The sequence below is a fragment of the Saimiri boliviensis genome, chromosome 14 (assembly GCF_048565385.1).
Source record: "Saimiri boliviensis isolate mSaiBol1 chromosome 14, mSaiBol1.pri, whole genome shotgun sequence".
Taxonomy (NCBI): domain Eukaryota; kingdom Metazoa; phylum Chordata; class Mammalia; order Primates; family Cebidae; genus Saimiri; species Saimiri boliviensis.
Window position 1 is genome coordinate 88,873,343 of NC_133462.1, and position 25,197 is coordinate 88,898,539.

The 25,197-nt window shown below is 37.4% G+C and overlaps 2 protein-coding genes across 3 annotated transcripts in view; one reads left to right on the forward strand and one right to left on the reverse strand.

Annotated features, from left to right (window-relative positions):
* Positions 1–20,235, forward strand: part of KMO (kynurenine 3-monooxygenase) — a 52,667-nt gene extending 32,432 nt beyond the window's left edge. Inside the window, exons 8-15 of one of the 2 annotated variants that reach the window (XM_039464204.2) lie at positions 2,396–2,467; positions 3,933–4,054; positions 5,962–6,109; positions 13,825–13,882; positions 16,142–16,224; positions 17,440–17,541; positions 17,632–17,691; positions 19,927–20,235. In XM_039464204.2, coding sequence (XP_039320138.2) covers positions 2,396–2,467; positions 3,933–4,054; positions 5,962–6,109; positions 13,825–13,882; positions 16,142–16,224; positions 17,440–17,541; positions 17,632–17,691; positions 19,927–20,085 — 804 coding nt within the window. In that variant the 3' untranslated portion in view covers positions 20,086–20,235. The remainder of the gene's footprint in view (positions 1–2,395; positions 2,468–3,932; positions 4,055–5,961; positions 6,110–13,824; positions 13,883–16,141; positions 16,225–17,439; positions 17,542–17,631; positions 17,692–19,926) is intronic. The other variant, XM_074385396.1, reaches the window with a different exon arrangement.
* Positions 20,236–21,169: 934 nt separating this feature from the next.
* Positions 21,170–25,197, reverse strand: part of OPN3 (opsin 3) — a 46,705-nt gene continuing 42,677 nt past the window's right edge. Inside the window, exon 4 of the mRNA XM_039464205.2 lies at positions 21,170–22,664. Coding sequence (XP_039320139.1) covers positions 22,401–22,664 — 264 coding nt within the window. The 3' untranslated portion in view covers positions 21,170–22,400. The remainder of the gene's footprint in view (positions 22,665–25,197) is intronic.

The following is a 25,197-nucleotide window of genomic DNA, read 5'->3' on the forward strand; positions in this document are numbered from 1 at the left end:
CAATATAGCCCAATCTTGTCTCTCCAAAAGGAAGGAAGGAAGGAAGGGAGGAAGGGAGGGAGGGAGAGAAAGAAGTTACAATCCTCTTACTGGAAAGGGCATTTGAATAATATTTGTCTACGTTCTCTTGGGAGAAAAACACAGGTTGAGGCTGAATCCTTCAGTATTCTGACAATCCAGGGTTCTTATCACCATGATTAAATCAAATAATAGTTATTAAGGGAAATGACTAGAAAAATGTTGCAAAGAGATTTCTATTGTGTTTTTCTTGTTTCCTGGTTCCCACTGTTAAACCATATGGGACCAGAGGCAAATAAGCAGTATGTAATTCATTATATTGTCATAGCAAATAAGTATAGGAACTTGTTAAGGAAAACAATGCTAACAGAAACAATAAGGATACTGGCTTATAAGGATGGATGTGCAAATAACATTAAATACTTGATTTGCATATAAAGCATACATTTTTAAGATGCTGATTTAATCTCTCCTCCGAAATCCAGACAACTGTAAAATAGTCAATATGGGATAGTGTTGTTAAATATCAACAAAGTGTATCCGCCAGTAAAATCCGTATTTTAACATTTCATTACCTTTCTATTTCATCCTTGTGGTCGAAATGTATTTGCTAATTTTTCAGTGCTTATTGTACTGGTTTTCAGATAGGTTCTGTTCTCATGGCTCAGGATCTGGTAAGTCTGGATTATAGGTTAACAGAATTCTGTTGAAAAATTGTTCCAGACTTAAGAAGAACTTTGCTTGTAGATTTAAGAAAGCCCTTTATTTTCTAGGTATACATAATAAATAGTAATTATTAATGGTTTTTAAAAATGTCTCCACTCTTTTGAGAACACTTTTTAGACATAGCAATGTTACTCAGACATGGGAACATTTTGACATGGCCCAAAAACAATCTTATGAGAGTTTCTCTATTTTTCTTTCTGTTTTGTTTTTTTCTTTTCTTTTCTTTTCTTTTTTTGAGACGGAGTTTCACTCTTGTTACCCAGGCTGGAATGCAATGGCGTGATCGGCTCACTGCAACCTCCACCTCCTGGGTTCAGGCAATTCTCCTGCCTCAGCTTCCTGAGTAGCTGGGATTACAGGCACACGCCACCATGCCCAGCTAATTTTTGTATTTTTAGTAGAGACGGGGTTTCACCATGTTGACCAGGATGGTCTTGATCTCTCGACCTCGTGATCCACCCGCCTTGGCCTCCCAAAGTTCTGGGATTACAGGTGTAAGCCATGGCGCCCAGCCTTCTTTTGTTCTTAATGTAATGCATGCAATAGACAGTTGCACTCCTCTGATGGTTGCAGTGGGGGCAAGAGATTGGGTGAGTGGCTTTCTACCACTAGCATTACTATTAAAGAGAAGTAATTGCTTTTCATATGTATTCATCTTGCCTATTCAATTGCGGTGTAAGGTCAAGAGACATGCATGCACTGATTTCCGTGTCTGTGTGTTGGGCTTTCTTTGGGAATCTGAGGCTAAAAAAAAAAACAAGAAAAGCACAGTCCCTTCACCTAAGACACAAATAACTATGATACGGTGTAAAAATGTCAGCTCCAAGACTAGCCTGTTTTTTGGTATTCTCGCTATGCAAGATACACATGCAAGGCGCTCTCAAAACATTTGTAAAACATAATACAAATTTGAAATAGTTGGAAAATTGGTTGCATATTTTTATGTCTATAATGCCCCTGGGAACCTTCAAAAATTTGAGTCACTTGGGCCTTTGGGTCAATTGATCTACCCACGCAATTAATACTTCCTTGGGGCTATTATTGTATTAATAGTAATTACAGAGAAGTCATTAAAGAGACAAGACTCTATTATTTATGTTACAGGAAACAAATGATAAAAAGCTTATTTCTAAACTTTTGGTTTTGGCTCATGAAATTTAAATGTAAGACCTTCTGTCCAGGATAGATAAGTTCTGAAAAAAGGCAAAAGATAAAGTAAAAAAAATTATATAAATATATATAATGTGTATGCATACATTATATATGCATGTGTATACACACACACATACACATCTAGATATGTGCATGTATGTGTACATAGATACCGGGTATAATTATACCAGGTATAATTCAAGATTTGAGAACATAAGATGTTCTCTCTGTCTTTTTTCATACATGTACACAGACATACACATATTCTAAAATTGTAAATTATGCATGGTATCAAAAACCCACCTAAGATTGAGTTTATAAAGACAGAACACAAAGTATTTTCTAAGGCAACTTCTATTTTATATAGCAATAGATGTGCATATAATTGTGCATATGCTACTATTGTTTAAGTTACTGTGGAAACTATTATAAAGCTGAGTCCGTTTTATAGATTTACTATGTTAATGCACTAATGTATCATATATTCTTTTTTCTGCAGTATGCCATGGAACATAATTATCTGCATATTTGGCCTAGAAATACCTTTATGATGATCGCACTGCCTAACATGGTAGTATAGAATTTTCTATGAACTATAATTTTGCATCTGTAATTAATGTTATTACTCACTTTTGTACTTAGAATGTATATACCTAATTGATCTCTTCATTGTTTAATCTATTTAGTGATTACAGCTTTGAAACGTTGGGATTACTGAGAAAAAAATTTGAAGGAATTCCAATTATTTACTTTGGAAAGGAGATTTAAGTTACATGGATGAATAACAAGAGTTTATGTGTGGTGGTGCCTGTCATCTTCACTAAAGACAGTGTAGGAGGAAATGCACACCACCCGCCCTCCAGTAAAGCCAAAGAGATATAGGTTATCTATTAGGAAGTGATTCAGCCTTTAAGGTCTGCAGGACTTTGGAATACGCATTATCAAAAGAGAGCATGGGGCTGGGTACAGTGGCTCATACCTATAATCCTAGCACTTTGGGAGGCCAAGGTAGGAGGATTGCTTGAACTCAGGAGTTCAAGACTGGTGTGGCCAACATAGCAACACCTTGCATCTACTGAAAAATAAAAATTTGCCACATGTGGTGGCACGTGCCTGTAGTCCCAACTACTCAGGAGGCTGACATGGGAGGATTGCTTGAACCCTGAAGATGGAGCCTGCAGTAAGCCATGATCATCCCATTGCACTCCAGCCTGGACAGCAAAGCAAGATCCTATCTCAAAAAAAAAAAAAAAAAAAAAGAGAGAGAGAGAGAGAGAAAGAGAGATCATGAGTTTTCTCTCATTAGACCCTAGAGGCTTTTTTCCTAGATAGATATAACTGTTTCTCTGGTTGGGATCTTTTTCTTTCTGTTGGTATCTGTCCAGGAGTCCAGGGCCTATTAATACTATCTTAAAAGGAAGAAGAGGAGATGTCAAATCTAACTAACATATTAGTAATTTAAAGAGTGTAGGCAGGGCGTGCTGGCTCATGCCTAGCACTTTGGGAGGCCAAGGTGAGTGGATCACCTGAGGTCAGGAGTTCGAGACCAACCTGGCCAACATGGAGAAACTCTGCCTCTACTAAAAATACAAAAAATTAGCCGGGCATAGTGGTGTGTGCCTGTAATCCCAGCTACTCAGGAGGCTGAGGCAGGAGAATCACTTGAGCCTGGGAGGCAGAGGTTGCAGCAAGCCAAGATCACGCCACTGCTCTCCAGCCTAGGCAATGGGGCAAGAAGACTCTGCCTCAGAAAAAAAAAAAAAAAAAAAAAAGTCTAGTATTTGCTGTGTGAAAATGAAGAGTTTACAGTATCAAAGTTGTCCGAATAATCAAAGAAGCTGGGGAGCACCCCTGGGACTTGGCAGAACTTTTCTTTCGGAGCAAAGGGACAAGTGACAGTGCCTTTACTGTCTGCCTGGACATTCATTCCAAAAGCTCCCTGGTCACAGCAAGAAGTCTTGTGATTTCAGGACCCACCTACAGTGCCGGCATTACTTGACCCCTAATCCCCTTTTACTCTGTTTCTATTCTCACAGAACAAATCGTTCACATGTACTTTGTTCATGCCCTTTGAAGAGTTTGAAAAACTTCTAACCAGCAGTGATGTGCTGGAATTCTTCCAGAAATACTTTCCGGATGCCATCCCTCTAATTGGAGAGTAAGTTGCAAGTTGTGCCTTGTGCTCCATTTGTTTGAATTATTCCAAATTCAAGTAAAGTTTATGCACCTGATTTAAGTTTTGGTTAAACATGATGGATCATACAGTCACCTGGACAGAAACCTACATCAGAGCAAAAGTCTAAGTAGATGTTTTGCTGTGAGCAGGAATTCTGAAAAACACCCGTGCTGTGGCCAGTTTCTCTGGGAAAGATGAGCCACCAATATCCCAAGGCTTTTGTGTATCTTACACAAGCTCCTCAGGCTCCGTAGGGCTCAGCGTGCCACAGAAACCGGATGAACTTTTTTCTACTGGTAGATACACAAATCTTTGGCACAGCCGATACATCCGGCAGCATCAAGTCTCAGATCCTATACTTACTCACCACATAAGGTTTCCCATGTCCCACTCATGATAATAGGCTGATAAATGATAGAACCTATCCCAAAGGGTTGTTACGAGGACTAAATGATATCATGTCTGTAAATCATTCAGCACAAGGCTTGGCACATATTAAATTGTCCATCTAGACACCTCCAATGATGTTTTCACGAAGGCAGCACAATGGTACCGAGAGTATGCCTTAGTCACTTCAGTTGGCTATAATGAACCTACCATAGATTCGGTGGCTTATAAATGACAGAAATGTATTGCTCACAGTTCTGAAGGTTGACAAGCATAAGATCAAGGCGCTAGCAGATTCGGTGTCTGGTGACACCCCACCTCTTGGTTCATAGATGACAGTCTTTTTGCTGTGTCCTCACATGCTAGAAGGGGCATGGGATGTCTCTAGAGTCCCTTTTATAAAAGCACTAATGCCATTAATGGGGGGTCCACTCCCAAGACCTAATCACCACCCAAAGTCCCCATCCCCAAATATCATCACACTGGAGATTAGGAATCCAACATAGGAATGTTAGGGGAACATAAATATTCAGTCTATAGCAGAGCAATATTTTAATACTGCTTCTGCCCCTTACCTCCATGAGTTTCACCTTTAAAATGGGTATCATAATATCTACCCTAGGGCATTTGTAAAAATTAAATGAGCTAATTATGTAAAAGGGACAACTCACTGCTGGCCCACAGCAGGTCTTTTTAAAATTGCTAGTCACTTTCTTTCTTGAAGACTAAGTTAGTCTGTATGGATCCCTCCTTCTCCAACAGTGAAGAGAAATCTCTGCACACCAAAATTAGCCCTTATGTACTTTCAAACTGGTTTAATGGCTATTTTTTGCCTCTCCAGACAGATTTAAGATTCTTGAGGCTATGTCTTGTTCGCCTACTTAGAACTTCCTCAACACCTCTATAGATGCTCTACAAATGTTAGGTTTTTTGTTTGTTTTTTATTATAAGCACCATGTTGTAAAATAAATCTCTTGAATTTATTCTTCCTGTTTAACTGAACTTATTCTTCCTCTGTACCGTTTGACCAAATTATTTCAATCCCCCAATACTAGTTTTATTACTATTACCCATTTCCAAATACATAAAGATTCATATTAATTTTAATTTTGGTTTATTGTCTTTTAATCAAATGCAAAGAAATATTTGCTCAATTTTTAAATGGAAACCTAAAATATAACACTGTATTTAAAAGTCTTATGGCTCAGGTGCATGATAACAAAGTTTTAGTAACATATGATACAGAAATATTTAAATTATTCAAATACAGCCAAACTTATTATTTTTGAATGTGATTAACATTGTTACAGACTAAGAAGGTAATTAGAACAATGGAATTTTAGGACTGAAAAAACTTCAGTTTTTCCCTTTTTTTTCTTCTTGACATTCTTGTGTATTTTTCAACAAAACTTGGTGATAATAAATTTTGTAAATCTGAAAAAATTTAGTAGTGTTTAATACCTAATTTGATATCCTTACATTTGAATTATTTTCCTTTGAAGGAGACTCCTAGTGCAGGATTTCTTCCTGCTGCCTGCCCAGCCCATGATATCTGTAAAGTGCTCTTCATTTCACTTACAATCTCACTGTGTACTGCTGGGGGATGCAGCTCATGCCATAGTACCATTTTTTGGGCAAGGAATGAATGCGGTAAGTTATTTTTCCCTAGGTAAGTCCCCGAAATATTTCTGGGTCAGTCTCAGCTAACAAGTCTTGGGTAAAAAACAGGTCTAAGACTATCCCCACATAATCCCTGAAAGCACAATCAATGCAGCAATCATACCGGTTGTGTAGCCAGATTGATCACCAACTCTAATCAGAATTTGAATTGCTCAGTATCACTGAGGGATGAGTGTATTATGCTTTCTGCTTTTTTCTGCTATGGATTACTGGATTGCTGTATTGATTGTGCTTCCAGGGATTATGTGGGGATATTCTTAGACATGTTTTTTACTTTGTCCTGTGGGTTGTCTCTTCACTTTTTTGATTGTTTCTTTTGCTTTTGCAGAAACTTCTTTTGCTTGATATGATCCCATTTGTCCCATTTATTTCTCAGTTCTCTATTCTGTTCCAAAGGTCTATGTATGTGCTTGTTTTTTTGCTTTGGTTGCCATGTTTTTGAGGTCTTACTCAGATAATCTTTGCCCAGACCACTGTCTAGAGTGTTTCCTCAATGTTTTCTTCTACTAGTTTCATAGTTGCAAGTCTTAGATTTGTCTTTAATCCACTTTGATTTTACTTTTGTATATGGTGAAAGACAGTGGTCTGGTTTCATTCTTCTGCATATAGATACCTAGTTTTCCCAGCACCATTTATTGAAAAGACTATCTTTTCACCAATGTATGTTCTTGGCACCTTTGCTAAAATTGAGTTGATGCTAAAATTGAAAGTGGGTGTATTTCTGGTTTCTCTATTCTATTTCATTGGTTGAGATGCCTGTTTTCATGCCAGTCCCATGACGTTTTGGTTACTTTAGCTTTGTAGTATAATTTGAAGTCAGGTAATGTGATGCCTCCAGTTTCGTTCTTTTTGCTCAGGATGGCTTTGGCTATTTTGAGTCTTTTGTGATTGCATATAAATTTGAGGATTATTCTATTTCTGTGAAGAATGACATTGGTATTTTTTTATGGATTGCATTAAATCTGTAGATTACCTTGGGTAATATGGACATTTGAACAATATTGATTCTTCCTTTCCATGAGCATGGAATATCTTTCCATTTTTTGTGTTCTCTTCAATTTCTTTCATCAATGTTGTATAGTTTTCATTGTAGACATCTTTCACTTCTCAGGTTAATTACCGAGTATCTTATTTTATTTGTAACTTTTATAAATGGGATTACTTTCTTGTTTTTTTCTTTTTTTTACAGATTGTTTGCTCTTGACATATAGAATTGCTATTTATTTTTGTATGTTGATTTTGTATCCTGTAACTTTGCCAAATTTGTTTATCAGTTCTAATAGTGTTTCTGGTGGACTCTTTAGTTTTTTGTAAACATAAGGTCATATTGTCTGCAAACAAGAGTAATTTGATCTTCCTTTCCAATTTGGATGCTCTTTATTTCTTTCTCTTCTCTAAATCCTCTGGCTAGGACTTCCAGTACTATGTTGCATAAAAGTGGTGAAAATGGTCATCCTTGTCTTGTTCCATATTTTAGAGGAAGATTTTCAGTTTTCCCCCATTTAGTATGATACTGGCTTTGGGATTGCCATATACAGCTTTTATCATATTGAGGTATATTCCTTCTATACCTAGTTTTGTTTGTTTGTTTGTTTGTTTGTTTAGAGTTTTTATCGCGAAGGAATGTTGAATTCTACAGAATGCTTTTTTAGCATCAATTGAAATGATTATATGATTTTTGTCTTTCATTCTGTTGATATGATGTATCACTTTTATTGATTTGTGTATGTTGAACCATCCTTGCTACTCTGGGATGAATCCCACTTAATCATAATGAATGATTTTCAATGTGTTCTTGAATTTGGTTTGCTTGTGCTTTGCTGAGAATCTTTACATCTATGTTTATCAGAGATATTGGCATGTAGTTTCCTTTTGTTTGTTGTGTCTTTGTCTGGTTTTGGTATTATGGTAAGACTGGCCTCTTATAATTAGTTTGGAAGTACTCCCCTTTAATTTTTTTGGAATAATTTGAGTAGGATTGATATTAGTTTTTTTTTTTTTAATGTTTTGTAGAATTCAGCAATGAAGCTATCAGGCCCTAGGCTTTTCTTGGATGGGAAGCTTTTTATTATTGCTTCTATCTTGTTATTTTTTAATGGTCTATTCAGGTTTTGAATTTCTTTATGGTTCAATCTTGGCAAGTTGGTATGTGTCTAGGACTTTGTTCATTTCTTCTAAGGGTTTTCAAATGTATTGGCATATAGTTGCCCATAATGGTCTCTAATGATCCTTTGAGTTTCTATGGTATCAGTGTCTCCTTTTTCACCCCTGATTTTATTTATTTAAGTCTTCTCTCCTTTTTCTTAATCTAGCAAAAGATTTGTTGATTTGTTTGTCTTTTTTAAACACCAACTTTTTGTTTCATTGATCTTTTATATTATAGTCTCAACTTTTTTCTGATCTTGATTATTTCTTCTTTAATGAAACTTTTAAAATTCCTACTGAGATTATTCTGTCTTAAAATTAATGTATATATTTTATTTCAATAGCTTTTTGGGTACAAGTGGTTTTTGGTTACATGAAAGAATTACATAGCGGTAAAGTCTGAGATTTTAGTGCATCTGTCACCTGAGTAGAGTACATTGTACGCAATATGTAGTTTTTTATCCCTCACTCCCCTCTCGTTCTCCCCATTCTGAGTCACTAAAGCCCATGCTATCACTCTGTATGCCTTTCTGTACTCATAATTTAGCTCCCACTTCTAAGTGAGAACATATGATGTTTAGTTTTCTATTCTTGAATTACTTCACTTAAAATAATGGCCTCCAGATCCATCCATCCAAGTTGTTGCAAAAGATATTATTTATTCTTTTTTACAGTTGAGTAGTATTCCATGGTGTATATATACCACATTTTCTTTATCCATTCATTGGTCAAGGGACACTTAGGCCAGTTCCATATCTGTACAATTGTGAATTGTCCTGCAATAAATATACACATCCAGGTGTATTTTTATTTTTTTGGCATTGGTATTTTTTGTATGGTTTGTATTTTTTGCTAATTTTTGTATTTTTTGTAGAGACGATGTTTCACCATGTTGCCCAGGCTGGTCTCAATCTTCTGAGCTCAACTGATCTGCCTGCCTTGGCCTCCTGAAGTGCTGGGATTACAGGCATGAGCTACCATGGTCAGCCCATTTATTTGTTTTTTGTTTTAGTTGCATTTGCTTTAGGAGTCTTAGTCATAAATTCTTTGCCTAGGCCAATGTCCAGAAGAGTTTTTCCTAGGTTTTCCTTTAGAATTTTTATGTTTTCAGGTCTTAAATTTAAGTCTTTTATCCATCTTGAGTTTATTTTTGTGTAAAGTGAGAGATAGGGATCCAGTTTCATTCTGCTACATATGGCTATCCAGTTTTCCCAGCACCATTTATTAAAAAGGGTGTCTTTTCCTCAATTTATGTTTTTGTATGCTTTATTGAAGATCAGTTGGTTGTAAGTATTTGGCTTTATTTCTGTGTTATCTATTCTGTATCTATCTGTCTACTTGTATATCAGTACTATGCCATTTTAGTGACTATAGCCTTGTAGTATAATTTAAAGTCCAGTATTGTGATGCCTTCAGATTTGTTCCTTTTGCTATTTGGGCTCATTTTTGGTTCCACATGAGTCTTAGAATTGTTTTTTCTAATTCTATGAAAAATGATGTTGGTATTTTGATAGGAATTACATTGAATCTGTAGATTGCTTTTGGACAGTATGGTCATTTTAGCAATATTGTTTCTTCCAATCCATGAACATGGAATATGTTTCCATTTGCTTGTGTCATCTATGATTTCTTTCAGAAGTGTTTCGTAGCTCTCCTTTTAGAGATCTTTCACCTCCTTGGTTAAGTATATTCCTAGGTATTTTATCTTATTTTTCAGCTGTTATAAAAAGGAGTAAGCTCTTGATTTGATTCACAGTTTGGTTGTTGGTGGTGTGTAGAAATGCTACTGATTTGTGTATATTGATTTTGGAACCTGAGTCTTTACTGAATTCATTTATAAAATGTAGGACTATTTTGAGAGAGTCTTTAGAGTTTTCTAAGTATACAATCATATCATCAGCAAACAGTGATCTTTTGACTTCCTTTTTGTCAATTTGGATGTCCTTCATTTCCTTCTCTTGACTGATTACGTTCTCTAGGACTTCCAGTACTATGTCGAATAGAAGTGATGAAAATGGGCATCCTTGTCTTGCTTCAGTTCTGAAGGACAATGCTTTAGACTTTTCCCCATGCAGTATGATGTTAGCTGTGGATTCATCATATATGGCTTTTATTATTTTGAGATAAGTCCTTTCTATGCCTAGTTTGTTGGGGGGTTTTTATCATAAACTGATGTTGGATTTTACAGAATGCTTTTTCTGCATCGATAGAGATGATCATATGGTTTTTGTTTTTAATTCTGTTTATGTGATGTGTCACATTTATTGATTTGCATATATTAAACCATTCCTGCATCCCTGGGATGAAAGCCACTTGATCATAGTATATTATCTTTTTGATGTGCTGTTGTATTTGGTTAGCCAGTATGTGGCTGAGGATTTTACACTGATGCTCATCAGAGATATTGGTTTGTAGTTTTCTTTCTTTGTTATGTTCTTTCCTGGTTTGGGTGATATTGGCTTCATAGAATGAGTTAGGGAGAATTCTCTCTGTCTCAATCTTTTGTAATAGTTTCAATAGGATTGGCACCAATACTTTGAATGTCTGGTAAAATGCAACTGTGGGTCCTTTTGGTCCAGGACTTTTATTTGTTGTTGACAACTGTTTCGATTACTGATTCAATCTCACTGCTTGTTATTGGTCTGTTCAGGGTTTCTATTTCTTCCTTATTTAATCTAGGAATTTTGTACATGTCCAGAAATTTAGTCATTTCCTCTAGGTTTTCTAGTATGTTTCCAAAAAGGTGTTCCTAGTAGTCTCAAATGATCTTTTGTATTTCTGTGGTGTCAGTTGTAATGTCTCCAGTTTCATTTCTAATTAAGCTTGTTCGGATCTTCTTTTGCACCTTCTTGGTTAAACTAGCTAATCGTCTATTGATTTTGATTCTGTTTTCAAATAATCAACTTTTTGTCTTGTTGATCTTTTGTATTTTTTGTTTCAAATTCATTTAGTTCTCCTCTGATCTTTGTTATTTCTTTTCTTCTGCTGACTTTGGGTTTAGTTTGTTCTTGTTTCTCTAGTTCCTTGAGGTGTGACGTAATGTTGTGGTCAATTTGTGTTTTGTTTTTTTTTTTTTAACTTTTTGATATAGGCATGTAGTGCTATAAAATTTCCTCTTAGCATTGTATTTGCTGTATCCCAGAGGTTTTGAGGCATTGTGTCACTATTATCATTTATTGTAAAAGATTTTTAAATTTCCATCTTGATTTCATTGTTAACCTGATGGATGAGGTCAAGTAAACCTCTGAGCTGATTAGATGTTGAACACTACTGTCTTCATGGAAATTTTACTATTTCGGCTACAAAAAGAATTCAGAGAAGAAATAGTGTTTTAAAGTTGAAGTTGAACATTTAGTTCAAGGAATCCTAAACTAATTCGTGTGTGTGCTAATAGTTCATAAATATTAATCATGTGTTATGTTGGTCATTGCTATATATTCCAAATAAAATTAGCTTGTGAATCTAATCAATTATATTCTCCATAAAGCAGTGGTAAACATTTTGTTTTATAAAAACATAAGAAGACATTTATTATAGTACAATGGATAAGTGCCCAGGACCTGGCATTAGAATACCTGGTTTTAAGTCCTGGCTCCAGGATTTACTACAAATACGTTCTTGCACAACTTACTTACCTTATCTTTACTGCCTTATCTATGAAATTGTAATTTTAGACCAGGTGCAGTGGCTCACGCCTATAATCCCAGCACTTTGGGAGACCTAGACAGGTTGATCACTTGAGATCCGGAGTTCAAAACCAGCCTGGCCAACATGGTAAAACCCTGTCTCTACCAAAAATACAAAAAGAAAAAGAAAAAAAAAAAAAAGAAAAAGAAAAAAAAAAAAACAGGTGTGTTGGTGGATGCCTACAGTCTCAGCTACTTGGGAGGCTGAGGCAGGAGAATCGCTTGAAGATGGCAGGCAGAGGTTGCAGTGAGCCGAGTTTGCGCCACTGCACTTCAGCTTAGGCAACAGATTAGACTCCTTTTCAAAATAAATAACTAATTTAATTAATTGAAATAAATTTTTAATAGTGTTTACTTCAGGGTTGTGAAGAGTAAATGAATTAACTTAAACAAAAAATATAAAACTGTTATCTCAGCCTCATATGGTATCTCCCACTTCTAAATCCTATAGTATTGAGACTATATAATTGGTTTGACAAATAAATCTGCTTGTTTCACATGGGTAATCTTTATAACTGATGTGAAAAATATTTTATTAAAAAATACCTTTAGGCTAGGCATGGTGGCTCATTTCTGTAATCCCAGCAATTGGGAGACTGAGCCGGGCAGATCACTTGAGGTCAGGAGTTCGAGACCAGTCTGGCCAATGTGGTGAAATGCTGTCTGTACTAAAAATACGAAAATTAGCTGGGTGTGGTGGCACACACCTGTATACCCAGCTACTCAGGAGGCTGAGGAAGGAGAATCACTTGAACCTAGGGTGGAGATTGCAGAAAGCCAAGATCATGCCACTGCACTCCAGCCTGGGTGACAGAGAGAGACTCCATCTCAAAAAAAAAAAAAAGAAAGAAAATAAAAAGAAAAAATATATCTTTATATTGCCTCTAAAGCTATAGCTTGAATTCCTAGAAAACAGGAAACACTGCTTTCAATTCTCTAACCTCTCTGTATTTAGCATAGTACATTACTAATTTTGTGGACTTCTTAATGTTGATTTAATCTTGAGTTATAGGAACTAAATTAATATGTAAGTAGTTTTATCATGTCATTAAATTACTCTAAGTGTGAATCTTAAAGACTTGAATAGTATAAATATAATTCTAAAACTTATGGTAGAGCAATATAATGTCTCTTCTTCTCAAAGAAGTAATGGAATCTATCAAAATTAGAACACTAACTTAAAATCTTGGTCAAATTTCAAATCACTATAACATACATACATATATATATATATATATATATGTATGTATTTATATATATTTATATATATATTTATACATATTTATATATATATTTATACATATATTTATATATATATATAAATGGGACAAAGATAACAGTGCCAAACATGAAGACTATGGTTGTTTGCTTGTTTGTTTGTTTTGAGACAAGGTCTCACTCTGTCACCCAGGCTGAAGTGCAATGGCTTGATCTCAGCTCAGTGCAACCTCTGCCTCCCAGGCTTAAGTGATCCTCTAACCTCAGCCTCCCAAGTAGCTGGGACCACAGGAACGCAGCACCACAGAGAGGTTTTTTTTTTTTTTTTTTTTTTTTTTTGTACTTTTAGTAGAGACAGGGTCTTGTCATGTGGCCCAGGCTGATCTTGCACTCCTGAACTCAGGTGATCTGCTCACCTCAGCCTGCTGGGATTACAAGTGTGAGCCATCACACCTGGGCCCAGTGGTCATTTTTAACCATAATTCAATACCATGTGACAACTCAACTGCTGTGTACTAGTGGAGGATAAACAGTCTATGGATTATCTTCACCAATAGAAGTTCTGTTCAAAATCGGTAATAAGTTTTTAAAAATATTTCTAGTTCCTTAATTCTCATTTTTTTTTTCTTGTTTCAGGGTTTTGAAGACTGCTTGGTATTTGATGAGTTAATGGATAAATTCAATAATGATCTTAGTAAGTAAGGTCAATTTCTCAATTAGACATGGACTAGCTCTTCTGACTAATCATGGACTTATTTCTGATCCTCAATGATCACAAACCTGTGATGTGTAATGTACATTATCTGCCCAGGATTATACACTTTTTTTTTTTTTTACTAACAGCCTATGCAACTGTTCTCCCATATCAACAACTAACATCCAGAAAAAGAGACATAGTTTATTTTGGAGTTCATATGTGGAGGTCCATGAAGTGTTTCACTCAAAGATAAAATCTCAGAGAACCAATGCTTGGCAGAGATATGCTGCTTTCCCTCCCCTTTTGGCCTAGGTAACACCCTCAGCCTGCATTCCCTACCAGCAGTCCCCAACGTTTTGGAAGCAGGGACGGGTTTCATGGAAGATAATTTTTCCGCAGATGGGGGTTGTGGGGGAGATGGTTTCAGGATGAAACTGTTCCAGCTCTGATCATCAGGCATTAGTTAGATTCTCATAAGGAGCGTGCAAGCTACATCCCTTGCATGTGCAGTTCACAGTAGGGTTCACACTCCTATGAGAACTTAATGTCACTGCTGACCTGACAGGAGGCAGTATTCAGGTGGTAACACTCACTCACCTGCTGCTCATCTCCTGCTGTGCAGTTCCTAACAGGCCATGGTTGGAGGGCTGGGGACATCTACCCCACAGCACATCCTCAGAAACACCCTTAGAAACTCCAGTGTTCTCCTGCTTTTTGCCCTATCAGAGATTGCATCTGCTATTTCGTGTGCCTTTTGATTAAAACTGATTCAGCCAATACATTAATTTTACAGATATTGAACTTTTGAGTATTTATATATAATTATGGAATTAATTTAAATTAAATGTGTACAATTACACATATTATATATATAGTATATATATACATAATATACACTAATACCTGGGTCTGAAGTGATTATAGCATTCCACGGCAAATTTCTTCTTTTTTGTTTTGTTTTGTTGTTGTTGTTGTTGTTGTTGTTGTTGTTGTTGTTTGAGATGGAGTCACTCCATTGCCCAGGCTGGAGTGCAGTGGTGCAATCTCAGCTCACTGCAACTTCCACCTCCTGGGTTCAAGCAATTCTCCTGCCTCAGCCTCCAGAGTAGCTGGGATTATAGGCATACACCACCACACCTGGCTAATTTTTGTATTTTTGGTAGAGACAGGGTTTCATCATATTGGCCAGGCTGGTCTCGAACTCCTGACCTCAAGTGATCCACCGCTTCAGCATCCCAAAGTGTTGGGATTATAGGCATGAGCCACCATGCTTGGCAGAAATTTCTTCTTTTTTTTTTTCATCTCCCAGTCATCTGTCCCAGATGCTCAGGAGCCAGAGGCATTTTGTTCCCTCCCTTCCTTCCTAGCCCTTGTGTGATTGGTTTGCAAATAATGATGAAGGTGGATAGAGGATTTGTATATTACATAGAAAAAAGAAGGTGCAAACGATAGCCTAAGAACTGGATAACCTTCTCCTGCTTCCTAGCATCACATGCTTTCAAAGGCCCCCTCTGAATTTACACTTGTTTAGGTGAAGGATCGACTAGAGAACTGGCCTTAAACTTACAGCCAGTTTCAAGTCCTGACTTGCCGACTTATTAACTGTGTGATCTTGAGCAAATCACTTAATCTTTCTAAAGCCTCAGTTGTTTTTCATCTATAAAGTGGGGATAATACTCTCAACTTCAGAGTTGTGAAGATTGAATGATTTCTGTAAAGTTTTAAAAAGAAAAAAGAAAGCCTGCTGTAAAGAAAGTTCATAGTAAATGTTTGCTGTGGTGTTTTTGGAAGTTGTAGAACACTGATACCTAGGTCTGAAGAGATTATAGGGTTCCAGGACAAATTTTTCATGTTTGTTTTTGTTGTTATTTCCCAGTCATCTCTCTCAGTTGCTCGTGAGTCAGAGATATTTTGTTTCCTGCCTTCCTAGTGCTGGTGTGACTGGTTTGCACACGGTGATGGAGGTGGACAGAGGGTTTACGTGTCAGAACGAACTGTCAATGCTGGTTTGGGGCACTAGAGAACGAAGATGAAACAATAGTAAAGATTAACTTTGTTGTAATTTTTATTTAATCACAACAGGAAGTGCTCTGTGTATATTATCAATAGTCAGATTGTTGGTTATACAGAATGTCATTCATAGTTTAAAAAAATTATTGAGAGCGTTGGTAGTGAATAGATCATTTAATTTGACCTGTGTAGAGTTCAGCACATGTTTTTAGAAGGTTTTGGAAAGATGTATTATTTTACTTATAGGTTTGTGTCTTCCTGCATTCTCAAGATTGAGAATCCCAGATGATCATGCGATTTCAGACCTATCCATGTACAATTACATAGAGGTGAGTGAGAAGGTTTGGCTTTATTTCATGAGATGGTTCACTGATATTCTAACAAATGTTCTTTTCTTTTTCTTTGCGTTAGCCCCCATCTCATGCATACTATATAAGAATATGTACAGACAAGAATGAACACACACACACACACACACACACACACACACACACACAGAGCATTCCTTAGACTCAGGTGGATTGTTACTCGGTGGCCAGTGGCAATGACCCACACACATTATTTTCATCTACACTTTAAGGACGTTTAGGAAGTAATGAAGCCTCTGATAATTCACGTGCTTTGTATCTTAGACATTTAGTCAATATGTCATAGGCAATATGTTAATTTAATGAAAGTACAACTTTCAGATGTGTTAACATATTTAGAAAATCTAAGAAATGTTGAATGGCCTTTTCACTCATAACATTATAACTTGCATATTTAGAGCAGCAATTGATTATCCTTTGAAGCCTTATGCACTAAAAAAATGCATAATACCAAAAAGAAATTTATGTTCAGGAAAATTAGTACTTTGAAGAAAAACACATTAATTCCATTTTGAACCAGTCACATGAAAAGCTCACAATAAGTGATTTCACAATATTATAGTTTTAAAATAATAAAATGAAAGGATTTACAAGACAGATTTAAAGCAGAGTGACCAGCTATTTTTCATCTCTCCTGAAGAGAGAAAGAAAGAAACTGGACTTCCTCTTGAGTGAAATTGCATCGTATATGGTGGAGGACGTTCTGTAAGATACTAGAAGCTTTATTAATGTATCTTGTCTTATCCTTTAAAACAGGATGGCTATGACACAGTATCTATCCTAAATAGATAGTGGGTCAGCATAGCTTTACTTGTTGCCATAAGCAATATTACAAACCAACCAGGAAGCAACAGAAAATTAGTCAAATCTTTGAGCTCATAGATTACCTGCAGATTTGGTTAAACAAACCCTTTGCTGAAATAGAGTTCCTATTTGACCCCTGAGCAAAATAAAACTTCCCCAGCAGGTTTCATGTAATTGGTGTACATTTTCAAGGCAACATCCTATATGACTGACATTTACTAAAATGGACTGGGAATGACTGTTACGGAAACAAAAATTTATTTGACTACTTTGTGTTTGGAATTGCGATGAGTGGGAATGAAGGATAATAATAAGTTGCAGTAGGAAATAGATGTGTTTTTTCAAAAGCATTTTTTACTCACATTATTGCAGATGCGAGCACATGTCAACTCAAGGTGGTTCATTTTTCGGAAGAACGTTGAGCGATTTCTTCATGCTATTATGCCGTCTACCATCATCCCTCTTTATAGTATGGTAAGGTCTGGACTTAAGACTTTTTCTCATTTTAATTTTCTGTTTACCTGCTAAAGAAGACACGAGACTACTTTTTAAACTTCCCTGCAGGTCTGTTTTACCAGAATAAGATACCATGAGGCTGTGCAGCGTTGGCACTGGCAAAACAAGGTGGGAACAGATAACATTTTTTATTTTTTTAATATGATGTGTTGAAATGTCATAGTATTATGATTATGTTTATTTCAGGCAAATACAGAAATGATGAGACAGACACCAAATGTTTGCGTTACAAACAGAAACTGTTCTGAGTACAGAGAGGGAAGAGGGCTTACTGAACATTAGAGGAAGTGGTAAAGAGAGAGAACTTGTGAAGGGCAGAAACTCAAGAAAGAAACTGATGCTAATGTCTCTCAACTTTTTATTTTAGCAAGGTATACTGTTTTTGATTTTTGCTTTGTGCAATATTCTCATGAGTTTAATTTGTAAAATTAGACAGAACTGAATCACTTTTTTTTTTAATCGATTTAGAAAATTTATTTTGCCAAAGCTAAAGACACGCCCGTGACAGCCGCAGAAGATCCTGAGGACATGTGCCCAAGGTGGTTGGGGCACAGCTTGGCTGTATATACTTTAGGAAGACATGAGCCATCAGTCAGTATGTGTAAGCTAATTCACCTATTCCAGGCTGGGCACAGAGGCTCATGCCTGTAATCCCAGCACTTTGGGAGGCCAAGGCTGGTGGATGACAAGGTCAGGAATTCGAGACCAGCCTGGCCAATATGGTGAAACACTGTTTCTACTAAAAATACAAAAATTAGTAGTCCCAGCTACTTGGAAGGCTGAGGCAGGAGAATCACTTGAACCCGGGAAGCAGAAGTTGCAGTGAGCCGAGATCACACTACTTCACTCCAGCCTGAGCAACAGAGCAAGACTCCACCTCAAAAAAAAAAAAAAAAAAAAAAAAAAATACAAAAAATAGCCCAGAGTGGTGGTGGATGCCTGTAATCCCAGCTTCTTGGGAGGCTGAGGCAGGAGAACTGCTTGAACCCAGGAGACAGTGGTTGCAGTGAGCCGAGATCACACCATTGCACTCCAGCCTGGGCAACAGAGCAAGATTCCATCTCAATAAAAAGGAAGGAAGGAAGGAAGGGAGAAAGGAAGGAACGGAGGAGGAAGGGAGGGGAAAGAAAGTAAAGAAAGGAAGGAAGGAAGGAAAGAAGGAAGGAAGGAATGAGGGAGGGATGGAGGGGAAAGAAAAAGCAAGGAAGGAAGGAAGAAAGAGGCCTACCTCTTCCAATGGAATGCTATATAATGCATTCATATTAGGCAGTTGGCCCAGAGATGCCATTAAATGGAATTCTGATTCCCTAGCCTTCCACTTTGGGAATTTTACAATGTCTTTTATTCAACAGTTTTAATTAGTGCATAGCACTGAGCTGGCACGGTGATGAACGTGACACAGTCCACACCTCTCACAAAGCTCAGAGGCTAGTGGGGGATAGAGACAGTAGCGCTGGAGAGGGATAAACTGCCCCCGAGGAGAACAGGACTGGGCCAGGAAAGGGGAAGGCAGAATACACGTGACCAACACGTGAGTTAGAGCGGCCAGGATTTCAATGGAGCTGGAAGGCAACAGCAGTGTGTGAGAATGGTCAGAGGGGCAGCTGGAGAGGCAGGCAGGGCTTTAAATACCTGGAATATTACCTTTAGAGAAACAGGGAGCCCAGGGAGGCCAACAGACTCAGGTCTGGATTTTAGAAAGATGTCTATATGGATAATGGATGGGAAGAAATCAAGATTTATCTATACAAGGTGAATAATATAGAGTCCCGCCCTTAAGGAGCTGAAAGTCTAAAAGGGGGAGACCAGCAGGCAGTTAGAATGCAGGACAGTAAGTGTGGAGATAGAAACAGGCCAGGGTGCCATGGGAATGCACCTGACCCAGGCTGGAATGAGCCTCAGGCCACTGTTCACAGCTTGTGTTTAGTCTTCGGGTGAGGCTTGGTCACACAGGCCACCAAGCCACCACTCCTCTCATGGGGACTTTTGGGAAGCTTCTGAGAAGGAATGAATTACACGTGGTCCCAGTACAGTAGTACTCTTCTAAGAATTCACAGCTCTTTTTCTAAACTGCAAAGGTTTTTAATGGCTGGCTGCTAAATTTTTTTCATATAGAACACCTGGATTCATGAGTTTCTTGGGAGAGAGGGAGAAGGGAGGCTCCCAATGCTTGACTTTATCTCGACCGTATCAATTCCTGGCCTCCTGGTCAGGCAATTAAGTTGCTGTTTCAGGTCAAAGAACAAAGAGGACGTTGTTTACCCTTTTGTTGTTAACAAATGAGGTCTATTTCCAGACTTTAATCTCTGTACAAATACAATGAGAGTTCTTGCTGTCTTACAGGTGATAAACAAAGGACTCTTTTTCTTCGGATCACTGATAGTCATCAGCAGTACCTACCTACTTATGTACTGCATGTCACCACGACCTCTCGACTATGTGAGAAGACCATGGAACTGGATAGCTCACTTCTGGAACACAAAACATGTTTCATTTCGTTAGCAGGTGATAGAAAGATTTGAGGTAGCAAATGCTTGATTTCTTTCTCTGTGACCAAAATTAAGCATTAAAAAAAAAAAGTTTCTATTGCCATATTTGATTCACTAATGGAAGATAGTGGTCTGCTTATAATTAAACTTGATGTAGAAGTTCTCTGTATGTTAATTGCAATTACTAGGGGGGAGCCTGCCACATTTTAAAAGTTGAAACATGCACCTTCCCTACGTTGTGTACACTCAGGTTGAGTCATTCTCACTATAAAAGTGCAGTGACTAAGATCTTTCACTTCTCAAAAAGTAAGGCCCAAGATGCCTCAGGGAAGACAGCAATCATGCCTTTTCTTTAAAAAGACACAATAGAACTCACAACAGGATGTACTCAACACCTGGGATTAAAAATCACAACTTGCCTAGCATGTTAGTTGCACTTTTTGTCACCTGAATAGAACTTACCTAACCACAGGGCTCAGACTTACTAAATAAAACCAGAAATGTACATCGGGAATTCAGGGGAGTTCCAGAGACTTATAAAATGAACTTATTTTATTTTCCCATCTTCGAGTATCACTATTTCTATCTATCTATCTATCTATCTATCTATCTATCTATCTATCTATCTAACCATCCATCCATCCTCTATCTATATCTATCTATCATCTCTATTTATTTATTTATTTATTTATTTAGAGATCACGTCTCACTCTGTTGTCCAGGCTGGAATGTAGTGGCATGATCTTGGTTCACTGCAATCTCTGCCTCCCAGGCTCAAGCAATCCTCCCACCTCAGTCTCTCAAGTAGCTGGGGCTACCATGCCCAGCTAACTTTTTTTGTATTTTTCAGTAGAGACAGGGTCTTGCCATGCTGCCCACGCCGCTCTGAAACTCCTGGCCTCATGTAATCTGCCCAACTCAGCCTCCCAAAATGCAGGGATGAGAGGTGTGAGCCACCATTGCCAGCCCAGAATTATCCTGTAGAGATAAGAAAAAGGCTATTAATATCATACTGAGTAAGGGACAGGAAAGGGTTTTATTCATAAATTAAATGTCAACATATGCAAGAGAGTAGAAAGGAAACAAAGGGAGACAACTTTCATAGAAATACAAAGCCATTATTTTATTCCACTTCAGAATCTCGGAAGCAATTTAGTAATTTATTCTTGGACCACGTACTGTGGCAGAACCAGCAATATGCTCGATTTCTAAAAGCACATTTAGTGAAAACGTTTCTTTGGTTCTTCCTTCTTTAGCAAGCTGCTAAGTCACTTAGAAGTCCTTCAAACATGATTAATCATGAAGTTGCAACACTAGAGTCATCTAAGAAGTAAAAACTGGGCAATAAAATAAAATGATTCAGTGTTTCTTTTCTAAATTGTCAATGAAATCCTTGAGTTCTAATAATCCACGTTCAGTTTGTAGGGAAAAAATAATAATTTTTCCTTATACCCACTTTAGGTTTCTTGGCTGGGGGCCCTATAACAAAAGACAGACTAACAAGAGAAAAACAAACATAAGTGTATTAGCAGACATATATATATATGTGGGAAATACAGGTGAAAATACTGGGGAATGAGTAAATCTCAAAGAGCTGGCGTCTTAGAACTCCCTGGCTTATATAGCATCAACAAAGAACTGTAAATTTTTAGAGAAACGACAAAACACAGGAAAAGAGCTTTGCGTCTGTAGGAGCAGCAAATTGTGGGAAGCAAATCCATGGGAGTTTGCCACATAGATTCCCCTGGTGCTGGTCTCCAGGCTGATGAGGATTCAAAGTTGTCTCTGAAACTCCTGCTTGCCGTACTATATCTATAAAACGTCTTTTGTTTCCAATAAGAGAATTTTCTTTTTCATTCTAGAGTTATCTCCTTGATAATTTGATCAGACATAGGACATGACAATGAATAGAGCCCAATAGTACAAAAAAATTCAATATGTTCTAGCTACTTCACACATGTATGTGACAGTTATTTTTACAGTAAGATATTTTCAAGAAAAATGTATTACATGTTTTGGAAAATATAGTAAATTTAAAAATATATTTGAAATGAAAATCTCCAACACATTAGAAGATGATGATGCTAGATGCCCACCATGTGCCACTAGTGGTTTTTCATTATGTAAAGCACCCGTTGAATTAAAAGAATTTATTTTTGTTCAACCTCTTCCTGAGGCCCAAGAGCACGTGGGCAATTCAGATTTCCTGCTGGGCCACAAAGTTCTGTTGATATTACATAGAATGGGGATTCCAGAACACTTCTTATGATGGAAGTCTAAAAGCGGCACCCAGCATAAGGCCCCATCTGTCATTGCCATTCTTCATTCCTACAAAGGACGAACTTGGATCACATCAACTTTGGATCCATTGGTTTTGTCACTGTCGTCAACTGACAGTGAGTCATCACTGGTGATGATAAAAATGATGGAAGAAGAGTTGAAAGTCACTTTTTTCTTTGGCCTGTCCCCATCTTTCTGTGACATCACAATGGGTCTGATCTGCATTTCACTCCCAGCTGTTGGTAGGTCTTTAGCAGGCTGCTGGCACCTCAGCATTCGGAGACACAGGAGCTGCAAAAGGGATCTTCGAAACTGGGCAGAGGAAAAATAAAGTTGAATATTAAGTCAAAGTGGGGCACTAATCTGGATTAGCATTCAAGGAAATCAGTTGAGCTGAATTTGAGTTGTTTTTTGCTTGTTAGCAGGTGTGGATGTGGGGTTATGTGGTCATGCTCAGATCTACCTAAATCACCCCGGAGCTTTATGTCTTTTTTTGTTTTTGTTTTTGAGATAAAGTCTTGGCTCTTTTGCCCAGACTGGAGTGCAGTGGCACGATATTGGCTCACTGCAACCTCTCCCTCCCAGGTTCAAGCAATTCTCCTGCCTCAGCCTCCCAAGCAGTTGGGACTACAGGTGCACGCCACCACGCCCAGCTAATTTTTTGTATTTTTAGTAGAGCTGGGGTTTCACCATATTGGCCAGGCTGTTCTCGAACTCCTGACCTCGTGATCCACTGCCCTCAGTCTCCCAAAGTGCTAGGATTACAGGCATGTGCCACCGCACCTGACCAATGTCTTTTATTTATTCTGAATTCTTATTAACCAGACCATCTAGGACCATTTCAATACCTTATAATCTTCCAAGCTTCAGTCTGCACACACTATGAGAGCAGGTAGAACTATTTATTTAAGAGATTTCTGAACATTAAGTCAGTCCACAAATATTCAGTGGGCATCTACTAGGTGACAGCCACTGTGCTATAAGAGATGCTACAAGCAACCAAAACAGACAAGGCTCTTCGTGGTAGAGTTTACAGGCTGTTGTACTTGCTAATATTCCCTTAATTAGATGAAGGATTTTTTTTTTTTCTATCTAAATTCCTAATCAATTGGCGAAAAAATGCTATGGCAGAGAGTGCTAATGTCATCAACATACGTAATCTGGATAATATTTCTTGGCTTCCTATTGGCTTCTCCTCTCTGCTATTCCTCTCTACAAGAACCTAGGAGGCCAAAGTGTAATGATCATAATATCACACAATGGAAGGAACCTAGATTCCTAAATGACTGCATGGGACAGATACCATCTCCTCCACCCAGTATATTATTAGACCATGAACTGTGACCTGAGTGAGCAATAAACTCCATATGAATTCACTGAAATGTTAGAGTTGCTTGTTATAGTCGTCAGTCCATGACGACCAGTAAAACATAAATCAAAAGTTAATGTACGGCCGGGTGCGGTGGCTCAAGCCTGTAATCCCAGCACTTTGGGAGGCCGAGGCGGGTGGATCACGAGGTCAAGAGATCGAGACCATCCTGGTCAACATGGTGAAACCCCGTCTCTACTAAAAATACAAAAAATTAGCTGGGCGTGGTGGCGCGTGCCTGTAATCCCAGCTACTTAGGAGGCTGAGGCAGGAGAATTGCCTGAACCCAGGAAGCGGAGGTTGCAGTGAGCCGAGATCGTGCCATTGCACTCCAGCCTGGGTAACAAGAGCGAAACTCCGTCTCAAAAAAAAAAAAAAAAAAAAAGTTAATGTAATTGGTATCTCCATTATTTAGAGCGAAATAAATGTTGAATATATGGACTTTCTCAGATCAGGAAATATCAATTAAGAATATATTAAATAGCTCCATTGATTTCTGTCTTTTTTGTGTTTGCGTTTTGTTTTATAGAAAACATTACCTGATAATCTGTCTTCTTTGAGCCCCAATCTTACATAAGTTAGCATTTAGTTTACACTCACATTTAAAAATATTTATTTTTTCCATTTGATTCAAATATTTAAAAAATAAAAATATTTGTTTGAGACTTTATTCACTACACCATTGTTTGGTTAAGTGTTAAAGATACATTATTATTAAGGTTAAATAGAGTATGTATGCCAAAAAATGTTTTTCCATATAAATAGTAAGCCCTTTGAAGACAAGGACCATTGTTTTTATTTATTTGTTTTTGGGTGTATCTTTTAGACTTCCTGTTTAAAGTGTGCGCTTAGGAATCAGCAACATCAGGACCATGTGGGAGCTTGTTAGACGTGCACAATATTGAGCAACCATACATACTGAAGGAGAATATTCATTTCTTATGAGATTTCCAGTTGTGGGATATGCACATTAAAGTTCTAAAAGCCTTGATTTACAGCCCATTGGCTGAGAGAAAAAGTGCAACAAATAATTGTTAGTGAATATATTTTAAATTTGCCTGTTAAGACGGTGGTCCCTAAAATATCTTATTTCCTGACAGAAAATTAATTGAAGTTATAATACAGCTCACTAGAAAAATTCATATATGTGCATACTAAAAAAAAGTTACAATTTCCAGGGTTTCAATGGCTCTTCTGAGGCCAATTCAAGGAATAGTTAGGTCCCATGGACTCCAAGTTTAAAATCTCTGGATCAAAGGAAATAGACCAATTGAAAGCAACAAGAAAGGAAAGAAATACTGTCAGTGAGAGGAGATTAAGAGACATGAAAGTGAGTTTATGGAGAGTGTAAGCCAACAATATTCAAAGAAAAAGAAAGGCAAAAGAAGAGACAGGGAGATTTAGCACTCACATTCTTGAGCATTAGAAGTCACAGTGATTATTATTGCCTGTTATTATTATAACTGTTATCTTTAA